The sequence below is a fragment of the Stenella coeruleoalba genome (assembly GCF_951394435.1).
Source record: "Stenella coeruleoalba genome assembly, chromosome: 4".
NCBI classification, from domain to species: domain Eukaryota; kingdom Metazoa; phylum Chordata; class Mammalia; order Artiodactyla; family Delphinidae; genus Stenella; species Stenella coeruleoalba.
The window spans coordinates 132,958,595-132,982,333 of NC_137149.1; the positions used below are offsets into that span (position 1 = coordinate 132,958,595).

General features: G+C 37.0%; 1 protein-coding gene across 1 annotated transcript in view; it reads right to left on the minus strand.

The window, feature by feature from the left end:
* The window catches only part of LOC307185547 (uncharacterized protein C4orf17), a gene marked incomplete at its 5' end in the record, with an annotated part of 52,475 nt that extends 29,027 nt beyond the window's left edge, over nt 1–23,448 (minus strand). The window contains 3 exons of the mRNA XM_079919846.1: nt 13,069–13,135; nt 21,242–21,283; nt 23,344–23,448. Coding sequence (XP_079775972.1) covers nt 13,069–13,135; nt 21,242–21,283; nt 23,344–23,448 — 214 coding nt within the window. The remainder of the gene's footprint in view (nt 1–13,068; nt 13,136–21,241; nt 21,284–23,343) is intronic.
* Nucleotides 23,449–23,739: the final 291 nt, after the last annotated feature.

A 23,739-nucleotide genomic window follows, 5' to 3' on the forward strand; every position in this document is an offset into this window, starting at 1 on the left:
AGAAAAGAAATAGTGAAATATAAAGGAGGGGCACACTTTAAATGATTAACTTTAAGAATCATTTTATAACTAGATGAACCTGAAAAGCATCCTATAAGGGGTCATGAGGCTACTTGCCAGCATACATTGACATTTCAGAAAATGTCTTTTTGTAATACTACTTAAATATAAAAGTGCAGCTAGAATCATACTGTAATATATATACTAATGTTCAGTTCAATAAAGTAGAACTATAAATCCCTAAGTCCCACTTTACTTAGTAATGACTCATTTAACCAAAAAATGTTTTCAGTTTGGTACGACTGCACTGGTATATCTAGCTATATCTATGATATACTTAAAATTCTTAATACAATTTAAATGTTTTATAAAACGTATTGTGGTGATATATTTTGTTTGAAGAGTGCAGTTTTATTTGTTATAAAGCTTTTATTGACTAAAGTAAGGCACCTGAAAAACATACAAAATAGTTCATAAGAAAAATAAGTAAGGTGGGCATAGCAGAAATAGGAGGTTTCAATATAAGGTTGTCATATAGCTTGGACAGTCCTGCCTTGGGAGATTGCAAAAGGTCCAGGTAATTATGAGTCACTTTTACACAATGAATATTTCCCAATGAAAAGTGGCTTGAACTCAAGGGGTAAAAGGTCTCTTTACCAGTTTGTTGGTCTGCTTAATCTAGGTTCAAAAAACAAAGCAAAACAAAAAACGGGAGAAATATCTAAAAAGTATATGAAATCCCTTCATCAAGCTGTTTAGGTATGGCAATTCTCAAAGCACTTATAAACAGTCACAGTTTATTAGAAAAAAATATATACATATCTGCATATACACACACACACACACACACACACACACACACACACACACACACACAGAGTCTCCACCTAAGCATCATTCAGAGACATTTCCCTCATCCATTAGCAACATCTATAGTTAGGACCCTATGACCTAATTAATGAAGGAAAACTGACCCCCCAAAAGCATTTTAAATCCATATGTAAAATGGGTTAATGTTTATGTACCTTATCTCAAATTTTGAAAATACTTATTACATAAGGATACCTAAAGTTATATACAAATATAGTTACATCAGAAGAAATAAATCCCAAAAGGAATAAACATTTATATTCTCAGGTCACAGTTTTTGAAATGAACTCCACTTTAGGCCTAGAGTTTCTTATCAATTATATAATATATATAATCTAGTATAATATAATTATAATATAACATTATATAATATAGATAATATAATATAATCTTATCAATTATATTTTTTAATCATTATGTATGTCACAATTTTATAGTAATATAAAATTTACTACTGTAATTTACTACCTCACAGCGGAGACCCCAGGGAAACATAATTATTACTATTAATTTTATTATGTTTTGATTCATTCTGTTGTTGGTTCTAGATTTTTTTTTTGGTTTCTTTATTTTTTTGTTTGTTGTTTAGTTTTTTTATTTAGTCTTTTGGGATCTCCATGTTTTATAACATATTTTTATTTTTTTACACATTTCTATTCTTACTTGGCTTTTCTGTTGTTCTGTGTTTTTTTCCCTAATTTTTTTCTTCCTCTTTTTCTTTAATATATGTTTCTCTCTCTTTTTTTATATTTCCATTTCTACTTTTCTGTTGTCCTGTGTTTTTTCCCTTTTTATTATTATTTTTTAAATCATTTTTATTAGTTAGTTCTCTTGCTTCATTCTTCAGTTGGCACACTGCTTTGGGTTTAGTTTTTAGGTTTTGTGTTTTTGATAGTTTAATTGTAATTCTTTGATTTCGTATTTGAGTTCTTCTATTTGACTGGTTGTTCTCTTGCTTTTTGTTTTATGTGGTTCTGTTTTTGTTTCTTTTGTGTGTGTGTGTATTTCCTTGTTTCTGTATTTGTTTGATTTTGTTTTTAGCATTTCTCTGGGGTTTTGTTTGTCTTTCTTTTTCTGTAATATATTTTCTATTTTATTTTTTTATATTTCTATTTCTATGTTGCTTTTCAGTTGTTCTGTCTTCTTTCCCCTTTTTCTTTTTCTTTTTTTTAAAATCATTTTTGTTGGTTTCTTTTGTTTCTTTGCTTCATTCTACAGTTGGCACTCTGCTTTGGTTTTGTTTTTTGGTTTTATGTTTTTGTCAGGTTTTTTAATTGTTTGATTTCATTCTTGGGTTCTTTTGTTTGAGTGTTCTCTTGCTTTTTGTTTTATTTGGTTCTGTTTTTGTTTCTTTTTTGTAAGTGCATGTTTCCTTTTTTCTATTTTTGTTTGTTTCATTTTACTTTTTACCATTTGTCTGGGGTTTTGTTAGTTTTCTTTTTTTTTTTTTAATCCCTTTATTGCTGGGATGAGTGACTTATGGGGTCTTGGTTCCTGCACTGGAAGTCGGGCCTGAGGCTCAGGTCTGGGAGCACCAAGTCCAGGAAGCTGGACCACTAGAGAATTCCCAGGCCCAGGGAAGATTAATCGCCAAGAGCCCTCACGGAAGCCTCTAACTGAATCCAGACCTGGCTCCACCCAACTGCCAGCAGCTCCCAGCGCTGGATGCCTGACACCAAACAACAAACAAGACAGGAACACAAACCCACACATCAGCATACAGACTACCTACAGTCATACTAATCTCACAGACAACCGAAAACACACAACCTGACACATCCCTGCTCATCAGAGGGAAAAGACTCAGCTCCACCCAACAGAACGGAGGCACCAGTCCCTCCATCAGGAGGCTTACACAAGCCACTGCACCAACCTCACCACGAGGGGCAGAGAGCAGAAGCAAGAGGAACTACAACCCTGCAGCCTAGGGAAAGGAGACCTCAAATACTGTAAATCAGACAAGATGAGAAGACAGAGAAATGACTTGCAGGCAAAGAAACAAGATAAAACCCCACAAGACCAAATAAATGAAGAGGAAATAGGCAAACTACCTGAAAAAGAATTCAGAGTAACGATAGTAAAGATTATCTAAAATCTCAGAAATAGAATAGAGAAAATACAAGAAGCGTTTAACAAGGACCTAGAAGAACTAAAGAGTGAACAAACAGAGATGAATAAGTAAGGAAACACAAGCTTTAAATGACACAATAGACCAGATAGATTTAATTGATATCTATAGGACATTCCAGCCAAAAACAACAGAATACACTTTCTTCTCAAGTGTACATGGAACATTCTCCAGGATAGACCAAATCTTGGCTCACAAAACAAGCACTGGAAAGTTTAAGAAAATTTAAATTGCATCAAGCATCTTTTCTGATCACAGCACTATGAGACTAGATATCAGTTAGAGGAAAAAACTGTAAAAAATATAAACACGTGGAAGCTAAACAATATGCGACTAAACAACCAAGAGGTCACTGAAGAAATGAAAGAGGAAATCAAAAAATACCTAGAAAAAAATGACAATGAAAACACGACAACCCAAAACCTATGGGATGCAGCAAAAGCAGTCCTAAGAGGGAAGTTTATAGCAATTCAATCTCACCTCAATAAATAAGAAAAATCTCAAAGAAAAAATCTAGCCCTACACCTAAAGCACCTAGAGAAAGAAGAACAAAGAAAAGCCAAAGTCAGTAGAAGAAAAGAAATCATAAAGATCAGAGGAGAAATAAATGAAATACAAATGAAGAAAACAATAGCAAAGATCAATAAAAATAAAAGCTGGTTCTTTGAGAGTAAAACAAAATTGATAAAACCTTAGACAGACTCATCAGGAAAAAAAGGGAGAGGACGCAAATCAGTAATATTAGAAAAAAGAAAGGAGAAAACACAACTGGCACTGCAGAAATACAAAGGATTATAAGAGACTACTACAAACAACTATATGCCAATAAAATGGACAGCCACAAAGAAATGGACAAATTCTTGGAAACGTACAAATTTCCAAGACTGAACAAGAAGAATTAGAAAATATAAACAGACCTATCACAAGTAATGAAATTCAAACTGTAATTAAATATCTTCCAACAATCAAAAGTCCAGAACCAGAAGGCTTCACAGGTGAATTCTATCAAACATTTGGAGAAGAGCTAACACCAATCCTTCTCAAACTCTTCCAAAAATTTGCAGAGGGAGGAACACTCATAAATTCATTCTATGAAGCCACCATCACCCTGATACCAAAACCAGAAAAAGATATCACAAAAAAGAAAATTATACACCAATATCACTGATGAACATAGATGCAAAAATCCTCAACAAAATACTAGCAAACAGAATCCAACAACATATTAAAAGGATAATACACCATGATCAAGTGGAGTTTATCCCAGAAATGCAAGGGTTCTACAGTATATGCAAATCAACCAATGTGATACACCATATTAACAAATTAAGGAATAAAAACTATATGATAATCTCAATAGATGGAGAAAAAGCTTTTGACAAAATTCAACACCCATTTTTGATAAAAACTCTCCAGAAAATGGGCATAGAGGGAAACTACCTCCACATAATAAAGGCCATATATGAAAAACCCACAGTCAACATCATACTCAATGGTAAAAAACTGAAAGCATTTCCACTAAGATCAGGAATAAGACAAGGATGTCCACTCTCACCACTCTTATTCAAAATAGTTTTGGAAGTCCTAGCCATAGCAATCAGAAAAGAAAAAGAAATAAAAGGAATACAAATTGGAAAAGAAGTAAAACTGTCACTGCTTGCAGATGACATGATAGCATACATAGAAAATCCTAAAGATGCCATCAGAAAATGACTAGATCTAACCAATGAATTTGTAAAGCAGCAGGATACAAGATTCATGCACATAAATCTCTTGTATTCCTATACACTAATGATGAAAAATCTGAAAGAGAAGTTAAGGAAACACTCCCATTTACCACTGCAACAAAAAGAATAAGATACCTAGGAAAAAACCTACCTAAGGAGACAAAAGACCTGTATGCAGAAAACTATAAGACACTGAAGAAAGGAATCAAAGAAAATGCAAACAGATGGAGAGATATACCATGTTCTTGGATTGAAAGCATGAACAATGTGAAAATGACTATACTACCCAAAGCAATCTAGAGATTCAATGCAATCCCTAACAAATTGCCAATGGCATTTTTCAGAGAACTAGAACAAGAAATTTTACAATCTGTATGGAAACACAGAAGACCCCGAATAGCCAAAGCCATCTTCAGAAAGAAAAACGGAGCTGGAGGAATCAGGCTCCCTGACTTCAGACTATACTACAAAGCTACAGTAATCAAGACAGTATGGTACTGGCACAAAAACAGAAACACAGATCAATGGAACAGGATAAAAAGCCCAGAGATAAACCCATGCACATATGGTCACCTTATCTTTGATAAAGGAGGCAAGAATATACAATGGAGAAAAGACAGTCTCTTCGATAAGTGGTGCTGGGAAAACTGGACAGCTACATGTAAAAGAATGAAATTAAAACACTTCCTAACACCATACACAAAAATAAACTCAAAGTGGATTAAAGACCTAAATGTAAGGCCAGACACTGTAAATGCTTAGAGGAAAACATAGGCAGAACACTCTATGACACAAATCAGAGCAAGATCCTTTTTGACCCACCTCCTAGAAAAATGGAAATAAAAACAAAAATAAACAAATGGGACCTAATGAAACTTCAAAGCTTTTGCACAGCAAAGGAAACCATATATAAGACCAAAAGACTATCCTCAGAATGGGAGAAAATATTTGCAAACGAAGCAACTGACAAAAGATTAATCTCCAAAATATACAAGCAGCTCATGCAGCTCAATATCAAAAAAACAAAAAACCCAATCCAAAAATGGGGAGACCTAAATAGACATTTCTCCTAAGAAGACATACAGATTGCCAACAAACACATGAAAGGATGCTCAACATCACTAATTATTAGAGAAATGCAAATCAAAACCACAATGAGGTATCACCTCACACCAGTCAGAACGGCCATCATCAAAAAATCTACAGACAATAAATGCTTGAGAGAGTGTGGAGAAAAGGGAACCCTCTTGCACTGTTGGTGGGAATGTAAATTGATACAGCCACTATAAAAAACAGTATGGAGGTTCCTTAAAAAACTAAAAATAGAACTAACTATGACCCAGCAATCCCACTACTGGTCATATACCCTGAGAAAACCATAATTCAAAAAGATACATGTACCACAATGTTGTTGCAGCACTATTTACAATAGCCAGGACATGGAAGCAACCTAAATGTCCATCGACAGATGAATGGATAAAGAAGATGTGACACATATATACAATGGACTATTACTCAGCCATAAAAAGAAACGAAATTGAGTTATTTGCAGTGAGGTGGATGGTCCTAGAGTCTGTCATACAGTGTGAAGTAATTCAGAAAGAGAAAAACAAATACCGTATGCTAACGCACACATGTGAAATCTAAAAAAAAACGGTACTGAGAACCTAGGGGCAGGGCAGGAATAAAGATACAGATGTAGAGAATGGATTTGAGGACACATGGGGGAAGGAGGAGCTGGGAAGAAGTGAGAGAGTAGCATTGACACATATACACCACCTAATATAAAATGGATGGCTAGTGGAAGCTGCTGCATAGTATTGGGAGATGAGATCGACGCTTTGTGATGACCTAGAGGGGTGGGATACAGAGGGTGCGAGGGAGGCTCAAGATGCAGGGGATATGGGACATATGTATACATATGGCTGATTCACTTTGCTGTACAGCAGAAACAGAATGTTGTAAAGCAATTATACTCCAATAAAGATATAAAAAAAAAAGAAGTCCATAATCTGAATCCAACAATACATTAAAAGGATCATACACCATGATCAAGCGGGATTTATTCCAGGGATGCAAGGATTTTTCAATATCCACAAATCAATCCATATGATATGCCATATTAACAAATTTAAGAATAAAACCATATGATCATCTCAATAGATGCAGAAAAAGCTTTTGATAAATTTCAACAACCATTCATAATAAAAACTCTCCAGAAAGTGGGCATAGAGGGAACATATCTCAACATAATAAAGGTCATATATGACAAACCCACAGCTAACATCATACTCAACAGAGAAAAGCTGAAAGCATTTCCTCTAAGGTAAAGAAAAAGACAAGGATGCCCACTCTCACCACTTTTATTCAATGTAGTTTTGTAAGTCCTAGCCACAGCAATCAGAGAAGCAAAAATATAAAAGGAATCCAAATTGGAAAGGAAGAAGTAAAACTGTCACTGTTTGCAGATAACATGATAACTATACACATAAAATCCTAAAGGCACTGCCAGAGAACTACTAGAACTCATCAATGAATTTAGTAAAGTTGCAGGACATAAAAATAATATACAGAAATCTGTTGCATTTCTATACACTAACAATGAACTACCAGAAGAGAAATTAAGGAAACAATCCCATTTACCATCACATGAAAAATAATAAAATACGTAGGAATAAACCTACCTAAGGAGGCAAAAGACCTGTACTTCGAAAAGTGTAAGACACTGATGAAAGAAACTGAAGATGACCCAAACAGATGGAAAATGTACCATCTTCTTGGATTGGAAGAATCAATAATTATATTACTTCTTTGAAATGATAGCTAACTAGAGTTTTTTGTCTGTTTACTGTTTGGTTGTCTGATTTTTGCTCAAATCTGTATAGTTAAATTTTAATCTAGTTTCCAGACTATATGACTTTTACAATTTCTACACTTTGGAGCTAATAGGAATTTTGTTTTTAGCCTAGTGACGTATTTTGTAAGTCTTCCATAAATGTTCAAAAAAGAGGCTAGCCTTTGTAAGTAGAGTATATAGCATATATAATTTTACCTTATTATTTTTATTACTCAAAATGTTTACATATCAAGTACATATCAAGTACTTTACATATCATTACTCATATTAATGAATAATGTGCATTTGAATCACCTGAGGATCTTGTTAAAATGTAGATTCTGATTTAGTAGGTAGGGGGTGGGCCCTGAGATTCTTCATCTCTAACAAACTCCCTGGTGATGCCCATGCTGTTGGTCCATGGACGTCACATTGATTAGCAAGAGTTAAAGCCATTGTTCATTTGTATTTTGTAACTTGTAGCGCAGGCATTCTCATGGATAGAGTGTTCCAACCTGTTTATGGTAGATTAGCACTTCCAAGTTCTCGTTAAGTGTTTGCTTCTATCATTTTCTCTGTAATTAAAACTTCTAAAATATTACATTATTTAACGCCAGGATATTTGTTGACAATGCAGCTTTCCTTTTATCAATACAAAGTGATCCTCTTTATCTGGTCTCACGCTTCTTTGACTTGAACTCTATATGATGTTTATGAAACCATCTTGATTTCTTTTTGTTTGAATTTGCCCAATATATGCCTAAAACACAATAGATGCTCAATAAGAATTAATCAAATGAATAAAGTCATCATCACCTATTCTTTAATTTTTAACCTTCATCATTTTGTTTTGCAAGGTTTTGTTTTTTTTCCTTACCCGCTCTATGGTTTCTTGATGAGTATCTCAAATTTGTTCTCTAGTTTGTTGATTTGATGTCAGGAACGTTGATTCTACTCTTTACTGCTTCCATTTTGAGGGGATTTTAAAACTTGTACCTATAGCTTATTGTATAAGTTTCCCAGTCACTCAGATACCACTTGGACTCCAGCCTTTACCTTAGCCTTGTTCTGTAGCTAAAGCTAATTTATGTGCTCAGCTCCTAGTTCCTTTTACATTGACTGGCAATGCAACTGCCATGCAGAGTGCAGTTCTTAACTGAACAATATTATACATGGGACTAGACCTCCATGTGAACTATTCCCACATTCTATCCACATTTGCAACACTTGTCCTTAGGTCACTAAGCATCTAAGGATGCCATGTGCTTTCTTCAGACCCCTTTCATGTAATACATAGCATTCGTGGAAGAGCCTAGGTGGAAAAAGGGAGGCAGTAATATTGTAGGATGTGGCTAGGAGAGTAGAATAATTCTAATGGGCAAAGACAATACTTCATACTTCAGGAATGGCCAAATTGCCCAATGATCTGTACAGCCCTTCATCTTGGAAAAAGCACAGAGAAGAGAGATAAAACAAAATACTTTTCTATTTCCTCTGTTAAGTTGCAAGCTGGTTCAAAGGCTGAAGTATGTGGTGTGCCTCAAAATATATGCTTCTCAATACAAATGGGAAATCTATTCTTACTGTGGCCTTTTGAATTTCTACTGTGGGTGTCTTTTTTATTTTTTTCTGTCATCATTGTTGGTTTGGTTGTGTGGAGGTGTAGCAGGCATGGCTACTTTCCTATCATGTTAACCCTATAACCAAACCCTGGGATGCAATAACTAGAAAACTAAGAAACTTGTGGTCAGGCCCCCATATTAGTGAGGTATATTAGAAAATGCATGGAGTTCCCATTCCAGATATTTCACCAACTCTATGTGACCGAATAAATTGCATAATCTCATATAGGACCTTTAGTTTTATCATGTGAAAAATAATTTAAACTAAATGATCCCACCCAACCATAGAATGTTTGTGACAACAGCTCAAAGTGAAATAGGAGTTTTCTTTTTCCTACAAAGTTTTAGAGTCAGAAAAGCCTTACAGAGCAGAGGTTCTCAAATATTCAAGAAGCAGAGGACTTAAAGTTCGCAATATTCTTTATGGAATATTATATAATGTTGACATTAAATTTTGAGTCACTAATTATGCAATTCTGAGATTAGAGAATAAATAAATATGTGGAAGCAGGTGCAAAAGTTTAAGTTTATGGTAGAAAGAGAAAACACTATAATCTTTTGCTTAATTCTACTTCCTAATATTGTTTTCATGTTCCATACAATAAGCTTACACACATATTCTTTTCAAGTATCTATTACTTTTAGAAGTTTTACAAACTCACCTTATGATTAACTTTTACTGAGCTTATTTTTTCAGACTCTTGAGTATATTATTTTATATGAGGTGCTATTAAACTTAGTTAGTTAAATAACGACCCAATCATGTGAAAACATGAGTAGGAAGGAATCAGTCAAGTCTGACTCAAGGGCTCAGGCACTTTGCTTAATCCTGCACTTCTTTCCTGTCTATTTTTTAAATTGGATTTTTAACTAAAAGTCTTCCCACAAAGTAAACTCCACTTCTAACTGGAAACACTTAAGGAAGAAATAATAACAATTTTACTCAAATAACTTTAGAAAATAGAGGAAGAGGGGACTCATTTTATCAAGTCAGTATTACCTTGACATCTAATCCAGACAAACATTTTTCAAGAAAACTACAGATTTCATGAACATAGACACAAAAATCCTTAACAAAATATTAGCAGATCAATAATATACAAAAATGATAATATCATGATCAAGTGGGATTTATCCCAGGAATTAAAAGTTGGTTTAATATACATATATTAATGCAATTCACCACAGAGTAAGTGTAATTCATAACAGGGTAAGGGAGAAAAGTCATATGATTAACCCAACAGATGCAAGAAAAACCTTTGACAAAATCCAACATCCATGCATGATAAGAAAAATCTCTTGGCAATCTATGAAAAATCTAAAGCTAGCAGCATACTTAATTTAAGACCCTATGCCAGGACTTCCCTGGTGGTCCAGCAGTAAAGAATCTGCCTTCCAATGCAGGGGATGCAGGTTCAATCCCTGGTTGGGGAACTAAGATCCCACGTGCCACGTGGCAACTAAGCCCGCGCACCACAACTATGGACCTTGCACGCCTCAGTGAGAGAGCCTGCGTGCCACAACAAAAGATCCTATGTGCCCTGGAGCCCATGCACCACAACTAGAGAGAGAAAAGCCACACTCCACAACTAGAGAGATGCCCTTGCGCCACAATGAAGTGACTGCACCACAATGGAAGAGCCCACAGACCTCAACGAAGACCCCTGCAACCAAGACCCGATGCAGCCAAAAAAATAAAGAAAATAAATAAATAAAAATTAATTTAAAAATAGAGAATACCAATAAAGAAATAGAAAGTTAAAAGAGACTGTATACCTATGTTTGGGACCAAGGCAAGGAATTCTATTCTCACCATTTCAACATTGCACTGGAGGTCCAAGCAAGTTCCTTAAGGCCAGAAAAACAAATAAAAGGCCTTAATATTAGAAAGGAAGAAGTAAAACTGCTTTTATTAGGAAACCCTCCTACACTGTTAGTGGCGATGTAAACTGGTACAGCTACTATGGAGAACAGTATGGAGGTTCCTTAAATAACTAAAGATAGAAGTACAATATGACCCAGCAATTTTACTCTTAGGCACATACCCAGAGAAAACCATAATTCAAAAAGATACATGCGGGCTTCCCTGGTGGCGCAGTGGTTGAGAGTCCGCCTGCCGATGCAGGGGACACGGGTTCGTGCCCCGGTCTGGGAATATCCCACATGCCACGGAGCGGCTGGGCCCGTGAGCCATGGCTGCTGAGCCTTCGCATCTGGAGCCTGTGCTCCACAATGGGAGAGGCCACAACAGTGAGAGGCCCACGTACTGCAAAAAAAAAAAAAAAAAAAAAAAAGATACATGCACCCCAATGTTCGTTGCAGCACTAGTTACAACAGCCAGATCATGGAAGCAACCTAACTGTCCATCAACAGAGGAATGGATAAAGGAGATGTGGTACATATATACAATGGAATATTACTCAGCCATAAAAAAGAACAAAATAATGCCATTTGTAGCAACCTAGAGATTGTCATACTGAGTGAAGTGAGACACAGAAAGACAAATGTTATATGTTATCACTGATATGTGGAATCTAAAAAAGGGTACAAATGAACTTATTTACAAAACAGAAGTAGAGTAATGGATGTAGAAAACAAACTGATGGTTACCAGAGGATAAGCGGGGGGAGGGATAAATTGGGAGATTGGGACTGACATATACACACTACTATATATAAAATAGATAACTAATAAGAACCTGCTGTATAGCATAGGGAACTCTACTCAATACTCTGCAATGGCCTATATGGGAAAAGAATCTAAAAAAAAATTAAAGAGAGTGGATATATGTATAACAAATTCACTTTGCTGTACACCTCAAACTAACACAACATTGTAAATCAATTGTACTCCAATAAAATTTTTTTAAAATGATACAGAAAAAAGCTGCTTTTATTAACAGATGTCATGAATGTATACATCCTAAGGAATGCAACAAAAGTTTCTAGAATTAGGAAGTGAATTTAGCAAGGTTAGTGAATACTATATCAATATATAGAAATCAATTATATTTTAATATAGTAACAATGAAATATTGGAAAATAGTTTTCATTTACATATCATTCAATATATGAAATACTTAGGGATAAAATGAACAAAATATGTACAAGAATTATACACTGAAATCTACTTAACTTTTTGTCACTTATTATAGATGGTGATAAAAGAATAGATATACCATGTTTATGGATTAGATGACTCAAGATTATTACGATATCATCTGACCCCAAATTCATTTATAGAGTTAATATAATTCCAATCACTCTCTCAGTGGGCTTGTTTTGTAGAATATGACAAGCTGGTTCTAAAACTTATATGAAAGTTCAAAGGACCTAGAATCTCCAAAACAGTTTTGAAAAATAAGGACTCAGTTGGAAGACTCAGGAATTACTGTAATGCTATAGTAATCAAAATAGTGCAATATTAGCACAAAGATAAACAAATAGCAATAGAACATATTAGAGATTACAGAATCCAGAAATAATAGACCCACATTTGTGTGTGTGTTTAAGCAAAAGTGCCAAAGTAACGTGATGGATAAAAGGAGAGATTTTCAAGAAATGGGGCTGGAACAAGTAGCTATCCTTAGGAAAACAAATGAACCCCAACACTTACCTCCCACCATACACAAAAATTCACTTAAGTTGGATCATAGACATAAATGTTTAAGCTAAAACTATATAATTTCTAGAAGAGTACATAGGAAAAATCTTCGCCTATTGGCTTAACGCAAATATTTCTTAGAACATAAAAGTACTACTTATAAAAGAGCAAATTGATAAATAAGACTTTATCGAGATTAAAAATGTATGCTCCTCTAAATAACACCATTAAGGAAATGAAAATGCAAGCCAAAGAATGGAATAAAATATTCTCAACACATACCTGGCAAAGCACTTATATCCAGAATGTATACAGAACTCTTGCCACCAAACAGGATGAAGACAGCCCACTAAAAATAAGTAAAAGATTTAAACAGTTAACAAAAGATATTATACAGATCACCAATAGAGCAAAATGCTCAAAAAATTAGTCTTGAAGTAAGTGAACATTTAGACCACATTGAAATAACACTGCACTCACTAGATTGGCTAAAAGAAAATTTTTTTAACATCTTTATTGGAGTATAATTGCTTTACAATGGTGTGTTAGTTTCTACTTTATAACAAAGTGAGTCAGCTATACGTATACATATATCCCCATATCCCCTCCCTCTTGCGTCTCCCTCCCACCCTCCCTATCCCATCCCTCTAGGTGGTCACAAAGCACCAAGATGATCTCCCTGTGCTATGTGGCTGCTTCCCACTAGCTATTTTACATTTGGTGGTGTATATAAGTCCATGCCACTCTCTTACTTCGTCCCAGCTTACCCTTCCCCCTCCCCGTGTCCTCAAGTCCATTCTCCACATCTGCATCTTTATTCCTGTCCTGCCCCTAGGTTCTTCAGAACCTTTTTTTTTTTTTAGATTCCATATATATGTGTTAGCATATGGTATTTATTTTTCTCTTTCTGACTTACTTCACTCTGTATAACAGACTCTAGGTTCATCCACCTCACTACAAATAACTCAATTTCGTTTCTTTTTATGGCTGGTAATATTCCATTGTATATATGTGTCACATTTTCTTTATCCATTCATCTGTCGGTGGACACTTTGGTTGCTTTCATGTCCTGGCGATTGTGAATAGAGCTGCAATGAACATTGTGGTACGTGACTCTTTGAATTATGGTTTTCTCAGGGTATACGCCCAGTAGTGGGATTGCTGAGTCATATGGTAGTTCTGTTTTTAGTTTTTTAAGGAACCACCATACTGTTCTCCATAGTGGCTGTATCAATTTACATTCCCACCAACAGTGCAAGAGGGTTCCCTTTTCTCCACACCCTCTCCAGCATTTATTGTTTGTAGATTTTTTGATGATGGCCATTCTGACCGGTGTGAGGTGATACCTCATTGTAGTTTTGATTTGCATTTCTCTAATGATTAATGATGTTGAGCATTCTTTCATGTGTTTGTGGCAATCTGTATATCTTCTCTGGAGAAATGTCTATTTAGGTCTTCTGCCTATTTTTGGATTGGGTTGTTTGTTTTTTGGATATTGAGCTACATGGGCTGCCTGTATATTTTGGAGATTAATCCTTTGTCAGTTGCTTCATTTGCAAATATTTTTTCCCATTCTGAGGGTTGTCTTTTCGTCTTGTTTATGGTTTCCTTTGCTGTGCAAAAGCTTTGAAGTTTCATTAGGTCCCATTTGTTTATTTTTGTTTTTATTTCCATTTCTCTAGGAGGTGGGTCAAAAAGGATCTTGCTGTGATTTATGTCATGGAGTGTTCTGCCTATGTTTCCTCTAAGAGTTTCATAGTGTCTGGCCTTACTACTTAAAAGACTGTCAACAGCGAGTGTTGGTGAGGATGTGGAACAACTGGAATTCACATACACTCTTAGTGGGAATGTAAAATGGTACAACTACTTGGGAAAATAGTGTGGCTATTTTTTATAAAGTTCAACATCCACCCACAATATGACACAGCCGTTCCACTCCTAGATATTTATCCAAAAGAAAGAAAACATATGTCCGCAAAAAGACTTGTCCACAAGTGTTTTTAGTGGCTATTTTCACACTAGCCAAAATTGCACCTGAAATGTCCATCCCCTGGTGGATGGATAAACAAATATGGTAAATCCATACAATGAGCTACTATCTCACAATAAAAAGGAACAGACCACTGATATACACATGTTTACATCTCAAAAACATGATGCTGAATCAAGAAGCTAAATACGTGAGACTTTATCCTGGCTTGATTTTATTTATATGATATTTTAGAACAAGCTAAGCAGTCTATACTAACATAGGGCAGATCAGTGGTTGCCTGGGCCTGGGTGTGTGTAGGTAGACTGACTGCAAAGAGGCATGAGGGAACTTTTAAGGAAATGGAAATTTTCCATATTCTGTTTGTGGTGGTAGATTTAGAGTAGATTTAGAGGTATATTAATTGGGCAAGGCTCACCAATGTGTACACTTAATGTTAAAATAAATAAATAAAAATTGCTCAAAAAGCCCAGAACCCCTCAGACTTGGAAATAATCAGTGGCTTGAGTACTGTGTGCCTTGGAATATCCCTATAAGAGAGGAAGTTTCTGTGTGTCACAGAAATAGGTCATGACTCCTCCAAACATTTCCTGCTCTTTATTTTTATTTGCTCTTTGGTGGGAGGGGTGCTTTTGAATTCTCTTTTAGAGATAGAGGAATATACTGCACTCCAGCTTTCTTTCAGCTTCTACTTTCCCAAGGCCTGAGTTTAGACTCTGGAGAAATACTTACTCCTTAAGTTATTTTTTGGCATCCTTTGCTTCCCCTCTCTGCAACTCAGATCCCAGACACGGCATCCGAGGAGGATCTTTATTTTTGACATTAGAATAAGCAAATATTAATTCTGTTTTGAGACTGCAGCGATCTACCTTAAGGCAGCTGGATACCACCAAGTTTACTGCAATTCACTGATTTCCAGGTGAGCAGTAGACCAAAAACATAATGCTTACATAAGAAAAATCTTGCTTTTCTTCTGGTTTGTTTTCAAAAGAAAATTTTGTAATATTTGTCGACAAATATTAACACATTAAATAGCTTATCTGGATAATACTTCACACAGCTGTGCGAACCAGAATTTTTTTTAAGTTCCACTTAGTATGCAGCTTAGGCTAATAAATAAGTTCTGGTGTTGTGTGATGTCTGTGACAGTAGCACACAGAATGTCTTCTGGATTGTAAGTCAAAAAAAAAAAAACAAGTCCGCATATAAGACCATTAATCTCATTGAATTAATCTCAAATTCAAACACCAATTTGATAAAGCTACAATGTGACTATTGTACTTCTCATGCATTCTCATTTCAATAATTTTATCTATTCCCATGCAATGGCCCATTTCCAGGTTATTGCAAGTTTTATACAAATAAAAATGGACATACTTCAATACAATCACCACTTTCAAATCTTTCAGTGAACACTTAACTGAGGTTTTGTAATAATCAGTTCCTAAAAAAATTAAATATTTAAATATTATGTAGTTATTGAATATAGACTTTGACTCATTCTAATATAGCTTCTGAGAGTAGTTTTCGTATGAATCTATCTAATTTTTTTAAAGTTACATTAGCCTTTGCGCTTTCTAATCCTAGACTAGCTAGTATGACTCATAAAGTAGTAAAAATTAGTTAAGTGTTATATTACTCTTTTCATTGTTGCAATATTGCTGAAATAGGTCACCACCACAGGAGCTATTGGTTAAATAATTAGCATGAACTTCTAACTCTTGAAACTTTGAAAGTTTTCTTTATTCCAAGGAAGCCTTTTGCAACTGACTAAATCTAAGTTATATCCAGGCATAAGTAGGGTGATCACAACTAGAACACTCCTGAAAGTGAAAAGTGAGCTATCAATAATTAACACTGGGACAACAGTAACTGTCTCTGGCAAACTGAGATCTTATATTATCTAGCTATAACTGTTCAAGCAGTAGCACAAGTCTTAAGTGGACCATGAACTTAACAATCATCATATAAATATCATTGATAATTTCTCAGGGTACTAGCTAGCACAGTAAGCAAAAAATCAGGGCCCCTATTTCCATGAATATAAGGTCTGCAAATTCAAAGGGTGACAATTAGGGGGAGATTAGTAGAAGTTCTTGATCTTAGAAATCCTATTTGTCATTGCGGGGAGCCAGGAAGGCACTCTGAGCTGGTACACTACTGCGTGACATTACTAAGGCTCTGTTCCAATCTCCTGCTTCCCCCGACTGGAACTAAAGATGAAGTGCCAGCCCTAGATTTATAAATGCCCCCAACCCCTAGGAAGACTGTGCCATGCTCTGCAAACCCTCATGCTGCCACCTGTGCCTGCATTTTAAGAGGGAGTTTGGAGCTGGAGGGAGCGAAAACATAAAGAGATAGGAAAAAGGAGAAAGGGGCAGGGGGAGAGAAAATTAGAGTACCAGACAAAGATGTTCAATATATGAGCAGTAGGAGTTCCAGCATGAAAGAACAGACAAAGCGGAGTGAAAGGGGCAGGAACGGAAGAGCATTAATAAAACAATCTAAGTAAATTTTCTAGAACTGAAGGAAGTTAATCTTCATATCTTTTAGAAGCCACTGAATGCCAGTAAAATGGATAGAAATACACCCACACCCAGAACAGATCATTGGAAAATTTCAGAGTACTAGGAATTAACAAAACATCCTACAAGCTTCTGAAGACAATATGAAAAAGGAAGAGGAAGGAAAGGAGCAGAGAAGAAGGAGAGGCTACAGTGATGCAGCCACAAGCCAAGGAATGCGGCAGTCATCAGAGGGTGGAGAAGTCACAGGACAGATTCTCTCCTAGAGTCTCCGCGAGAGCACAGCCAAGCCTTCGCCTTGATTTCAGCCCAGTGACACAGACTTTCGGCCTCCAGACTGGGAGAAAAATAAACCTGTTATTTTAAGCCATCCAGTTTGTGGTGCAGTCGTTCCCCCTTTATCTGCAGTTTCAGTTACCAACAGTCGACTGTGGTCCAAAAATATTACATGAAAAAATCCAGAAATAAACAATTCATAAGTTTTAAATTGAGCGTCTTTCTAAGTAGCATGATGAAATATCATGCAATGCCCCTCTATCCTGCCCAGTGTGTGAATCATCCGTTTGTCCAGCATATCCATGCTGTATAGGCTACACACCTGTTAGTACAGGGAGAAAGAGTATATATAGGGGGGCTTCCCTGGTGGCGCAGCGGTTGAGAGTCTGCCTGCCGATGCAGGGGACACGGGTTCGTGACCCGGTCCGCAAAGATCCCACATGCCGCGGAGCGGCTGGGCCCATGAGCCATGGCCGCTGAGCCTGCGCGTCCGGAGCCTGTCCTCCGCAACGGGAGACGCCACAACAGTGAGAGGCCCGCGTACCGCAAAAAAAAAAAAAAAAAAAAAAAGTATATATAGGGTTTAGTACCATATATATTGTTTCAGGCAGTATATATCCAAGGTTTCAGGCATCTATCTACTAAAGGTCTTTGAACGTATCCCCCTCAGCTAAAGGGGGACTACTGTAATTTGTTACAGCAGCCAAAAGAAAGCACACAACAGACTGCCCCAGATGCAGAGTGCACCCAGGCCATTCTGGAGCAAGTCAAAGACTATGGGAGAGACTTCCCGTCAAGACAAAATTGATGGGATACTTGATACATCTGCATGCCTTGAATGGAGAATTAGACAACTGGCTATGCTTTGGGCGTTGAATTACTTGTTAAGTATAAAGACAAAACCAAACTAGTTTTTTTAAAGCCAGTATTTAATCCTAGGGAAAAATGAAATTGTTCAGGTAGAAAGAAAAAAAAAAAGCAGTGCAAACTGCATGGCTCATCTGTAATTGTCATAATAATATAAATTACTCTAATATCTATCACTCATTTGGGAAACAGGGGAGAACTAGAGTCTTTTTCTGGTAACGACTGCCCCAAATTCTCATCCTTCAAAGTGAGAACAATAAAATGCCCAAAGAAAAACCAAGTTAGGAATATATGCATGCTACTTAGAGATACAGAGATAAAACACAACATGATAAGTTTCAAAAGCTGAAAGCAGTGTCTTCTAGGGAGGAGTAATTGTAGGAAGAAGTGGGAAAGCCACTACTGCTGTTAGACTTCGTAGGAAAAAAAATTTGCGTGTGTATATTCATGTATCACTTTGGTAAAATGAAAATAAAAAATAAAAAACTGGAAAAATGATGAAGACATTAAGAGTTGGTTACATTCTAGGATTAATAAAATACAAAGTGAATGAACATTTTCAAACCAATTTCATAGCACTGTACAAATAGGTATATGTAGCTGAGTCATTTTCAGTGACTGTATCAGATAAAGATTCAAAAGGTACTATATTGCAAACACCTTGGAATGTTCTGGAAAACTTCTGCTTGAAGGCACATGGAGGGTGTGCAAAACACTGCAGATCAGACCCATATAAACCTGTCATGGGAAAGAGGAACTGGGCCCTGTTAGTCATCTCTAGTGGCTTCTCCTTAGTTGACGATTCTGGATCTTTGCCTTTCTTCTCACATCCCTTAAACATACTCATCCCAGTGCTTTCTATTTCAGCAAATTATGACCATTAAAAAGACATCAACTCAATCTGCGCTAACACTTGTTTGTTTGAGGGTCTGCTTCTGGAACCACTCCTGCTGCCAAGAACTGTATCAATATGCCCCGTTAGGAAAGCAGACAACTCTGTATTTCAAATAAAGAGGAATTTAATACAGAAAAATTGGTTATAGAATTGTTAGAAAGATCACAAAGGGCATATTGAAGTCACCAAGGACATTAAAAGCATTAAGCTCCGAAAGGGCTGGGAGAATGAAAAGAAAGTAGTGGGGTTGCCAGAACAGAAACCTGAGCAAAAGGGCCCCACGGGGTTGTGGCTCAGACCACGCGAGGAGAGGGTACAGCCTAGTGGTTGCTCAGAAGGCAAAGCTCACACTCACCCTGCCAAGAGAGCTGGGCCCAGCTGCTGCTGCCGCCTCTGAGGGGTGAAGCAAGACTGGTGCCCCGAGCACCTAAAGCAGCTGGCGGATGGAGCCAACCTTGTGACACGGTGTGACACTAACGGGAACTGGAAAGAAAGTCCCCTCTCCCTTCTCCTATGTTCAAATCTCTCCGTGACAAAAACTTTAGGGAAACTACATGTCAAGAGACTCTGGGCAATTTAGTTTGGAGAGTCACAGCTCCAGCATCACAGAGTAGACTACAAAAGGGTAAAATGATCGTTACAACAGATCAATATTAACAGCAAAGCATTTATACCTACTTAATGCCAAACTACACTCATCCTGACTTCCCTCTAGGGAAGGACGGGGCATCTCTCTGTTCACATTGCCCATCTGCTCTTGCACGCTGTCTGCTTTATCCATGAGAGCTCCTAGCATCTTAATCATAGTTGTTTTAAATTCCCAGTCCAATAATTCCAACATTCCTGCCATATCTGAGTCTGCTTCCTACAGTCTGGTTCCTCTGTCTCTTTTAGTACGCCTTGTAATTTTTCCTTGATATCTGGACATGTTGTGCTGGGTAAAAGGAACTGATGAAAATATGATTTAGTAATGCGGTGGTAAGGTGTGGGGAGAGGGGAAGGATTCTGTGGCCCTATGAGTCTTTCAGTGAGCCTGTGCCCCTGCACTGTGAACTTCGTCAGGGCTTCTCAGTCCCCCTCCCACCCCCCTTAGGTGAGACAGGATGGCTAGAGCTGGCTGGAGTTGGGTATTTCCCTTCCCCCAGGTAACTTAGGCTCTGATAAAAACCCCAGAAGGTTAGGCTTTGGTTAAATAGCTGCTCCTGAGGGAAGGCCTTGTTGAGAGGAACAAAATATGCTGGCATATTTCAAAAGGTTCCTCTTCTCATCCCCCCTGCAGGAAGCAGGAGGGGATTTTTCTCCAATAATAACTGAGAATCCGGTCGAGATCCAGGAGGTAAAACTCACAAAAGTGTGGAGGTCTCCTTCTGAGTCCGCCTGGAGTTGTTTAACTCTCTCCGTTTTTAACTGAGCCTTCAGCAATTCTTCAGTTGCAGTTCAGGTCTTCCTACCCAGTGCTGGTTTCCCTGGCAGTCGCTGCTCCAGTCAGCTGTGATCCTCTGTATTCCAATTGGTTTCTTGGAATACAAGAAATTGGGGGGCAGCAGTCTGCCCTGAGACCTCATTTCTCTTATGGTTCTAAGAAGAGTTGTTGATTTCTCAGTTTGTTTAGCATATTACTTGTTGTTAGGATGGTGTGGTGACTTCCAAGCTTCTTGCGTGCCAGACTGAAAACAAGAAGTTCTCTTACCTCTCTTTGCACACTCTCGAATCTACATATTGAGTCATTTTATATTGCCTATTACATTCCCATGTTTCCCAGCCGGACACTCCACTCAGAATATTTCAAGGTTATCTAAAATTTAACATGTTCAAATCAACCTCCCCTATTAGTCAGTAAAACCACTTTCTCCCACGCATTCACACTGGAACATTGAGTTGTTTTGGATTTACCACACGTACTTTAATTTTTCCTTTGTAATTTCTCTTTTCATTCTTTCTTTGCTACTTTCACGAAGCCCTGGGACTAGAGCAGTAAACAGATGAGTGCAGACTTTGGAGCTGAACTGTTCGAATCCTGATTCTGCCCCACATTGGCGGGGGAACCTGGTTCTGGGCCTCGGTTTCCTCATCTATAAAAAGGAATATAGTAGTACTGCATAGGATTGAATTGAAAATTTTTAGTAACTATAAAGCACTTAGTGCCTGGCACATGCTAAATCTACGTAATTGCTAGCTACTAGTATCATCATTATTATTCTTTATTAAGAACTTTGGAGAAAGCCTCTTAGAAACTTATCTCAATCAACTTTTTAATGTATTATCTTCAGTTTCTTATCTACAAAGGGTGATGTATGATAATATCTTCCTAATAAACATTAAGCTAAGCAATGTAAATAAAGCATTAATAAAGCAATCACTCAATAAAATTTGGCTATATTTAGTAATATAATGTGATGATCAATTAAAAAAAATACTATCCTGTGGAAAATCACCATAGATTCTTCATGGTTAAACAACTGTTTTCAGTGTGTAGATTGCATCTTTCCCTGGTACATATTTTCATATTATTTAAAGTGCAGAATTCATGCCATTTTGCATTACTTTATTATACGATATCACTTATATGTGGAATCTAAAAAAATGATACAAATGAACTTATTTACAAAACAGAAATAGACACAGACACAGAAAACAAACTTATGGTTACCAAATGGGAACGGCGGGAGAGATAAATTAGGAGTTTGGGATAACATATACACACTACTATATATAAAATAGATAAGCAACAAGGGCTTACTGTATAGAACAGGGAATTATACTCGATATTTTGTAATAACCTATATGGGAAAAGAATCTGAAAAAGAAAAGATAGAGACAGATAGATAGACAGGTAGATAGGTAGATAGATAGATATGTATAATTGAGTCAATTTGCTATATATCTGAAACTAAAACAGCACTCTAAATCAACTATACTTCAATTTTTAAAAAATCATTACATAATATTTCTGTTTCTGCATCATCTCAAAAATTACCATCTGAGTAGCACTTCAGCATACTGATCCATAATATTTCACTAAAACATCTGCTACACATTCAGATAATTCGAATTTGGAACTCAGAGAAAACTGTCAAGAAAATCTGCATGGCTTTGTCTTAACACTTCTCCGAGATTATTTCCTAAGACCCTCACAAGGAGATCTACAAACAAATATTTTAAACATTCTATACATGCTCTTTAGGTCAGGATCAGGGGTCAAAGTTGCCAAAATATTTTCTAACTTGGGGGAAAAGGAGATAACTTTAACTCTCTCAAAAACTTAGGCTTCAATGTCAAAGTAAAATGTTAAGTAAATACTTGATTTGTTTTTTTAAAATTAATTTATTTTATATTTTATTTTTGGCCATGTTGGTTCTTTGTTGCTGCATGCAGGCTTTCTCTAGTTGTGGCGAGCAGGGGCTACTCTTCATCGCAGTGTGTGGGTTTCTCACTGCGGTGGCTTCTCTTGTTGTGGAGCATGGGCCCTAGGTGTGTGGGCTTCAGTAGTTGTGGCACGCATACTCAGTAGCTGTAGCTCGGGCTCTAGAGCGCAGGCTCACTAGTTGTGGTGCACGGGCTTAGTTGCTCCATGGCATGTGGGATCTTCCGGGACCAGGGCTCAAACCCACGTCCCCTGTATTGACAGGCGGATTCTTAACCACTGTGCCACCAGGGAAGTCCAATACTTGATTTGTAGTATTGGATTTGGGCAGTTTAAACATATTGCCATAGCAACGTAAATGTTTGGCTGTTGCTAACCTCCCTCTTTACCTTGCCCAAACCCCACAATATTTGAAAGCTATTAGATTATTTATGCACCCATGAGAAGAGTTACATCTTTTTCCTTTCCAAATATCTTTTAAGTAAATATTAACCACATTGCTTTGCCAAGTCATTTGGCCTATAAAATAAGGAATTTGGATTGGATGGTTTCTGATCTCCTTGCTAAAGAGTTCCTTCTCAGGCCTTATAAAATGTGGGGGCCACCTTTGTGGATAGATAGCTGAATGTCTTATTCAAACCCTGTTCTGCCCTGCCTTCTTTTTATAAAGTAGTGGGGAAAATATGGGTTTCTGAATTGGGCAGACCTCGTTTAGGATTCTTCCACTGCCACTTTCGAGCTTCATGATACCATTAGAGATGGTATAGCTCTCTACAGCTGCATAAACTCAACCATCTATTTTTAACTGACTATTTCATGGCCGGACACCTGATACAGACTGATGTGTGCGTTCCCCAAAATTCATATGTTTGAACCTAATCCCCAATAGCTGGTATTTGGAGGTGGGGCCTTTGGGAGGTGACTAGTTCATGAGAGTGGAGCCCTCGTGAGTGAGATTAGTGCCCTTATAAAAGAGGCCCTAGAGCACTCCCTTGCTCCTTTCACCATGTGAGGACACATTGAAAAGACGGCCATC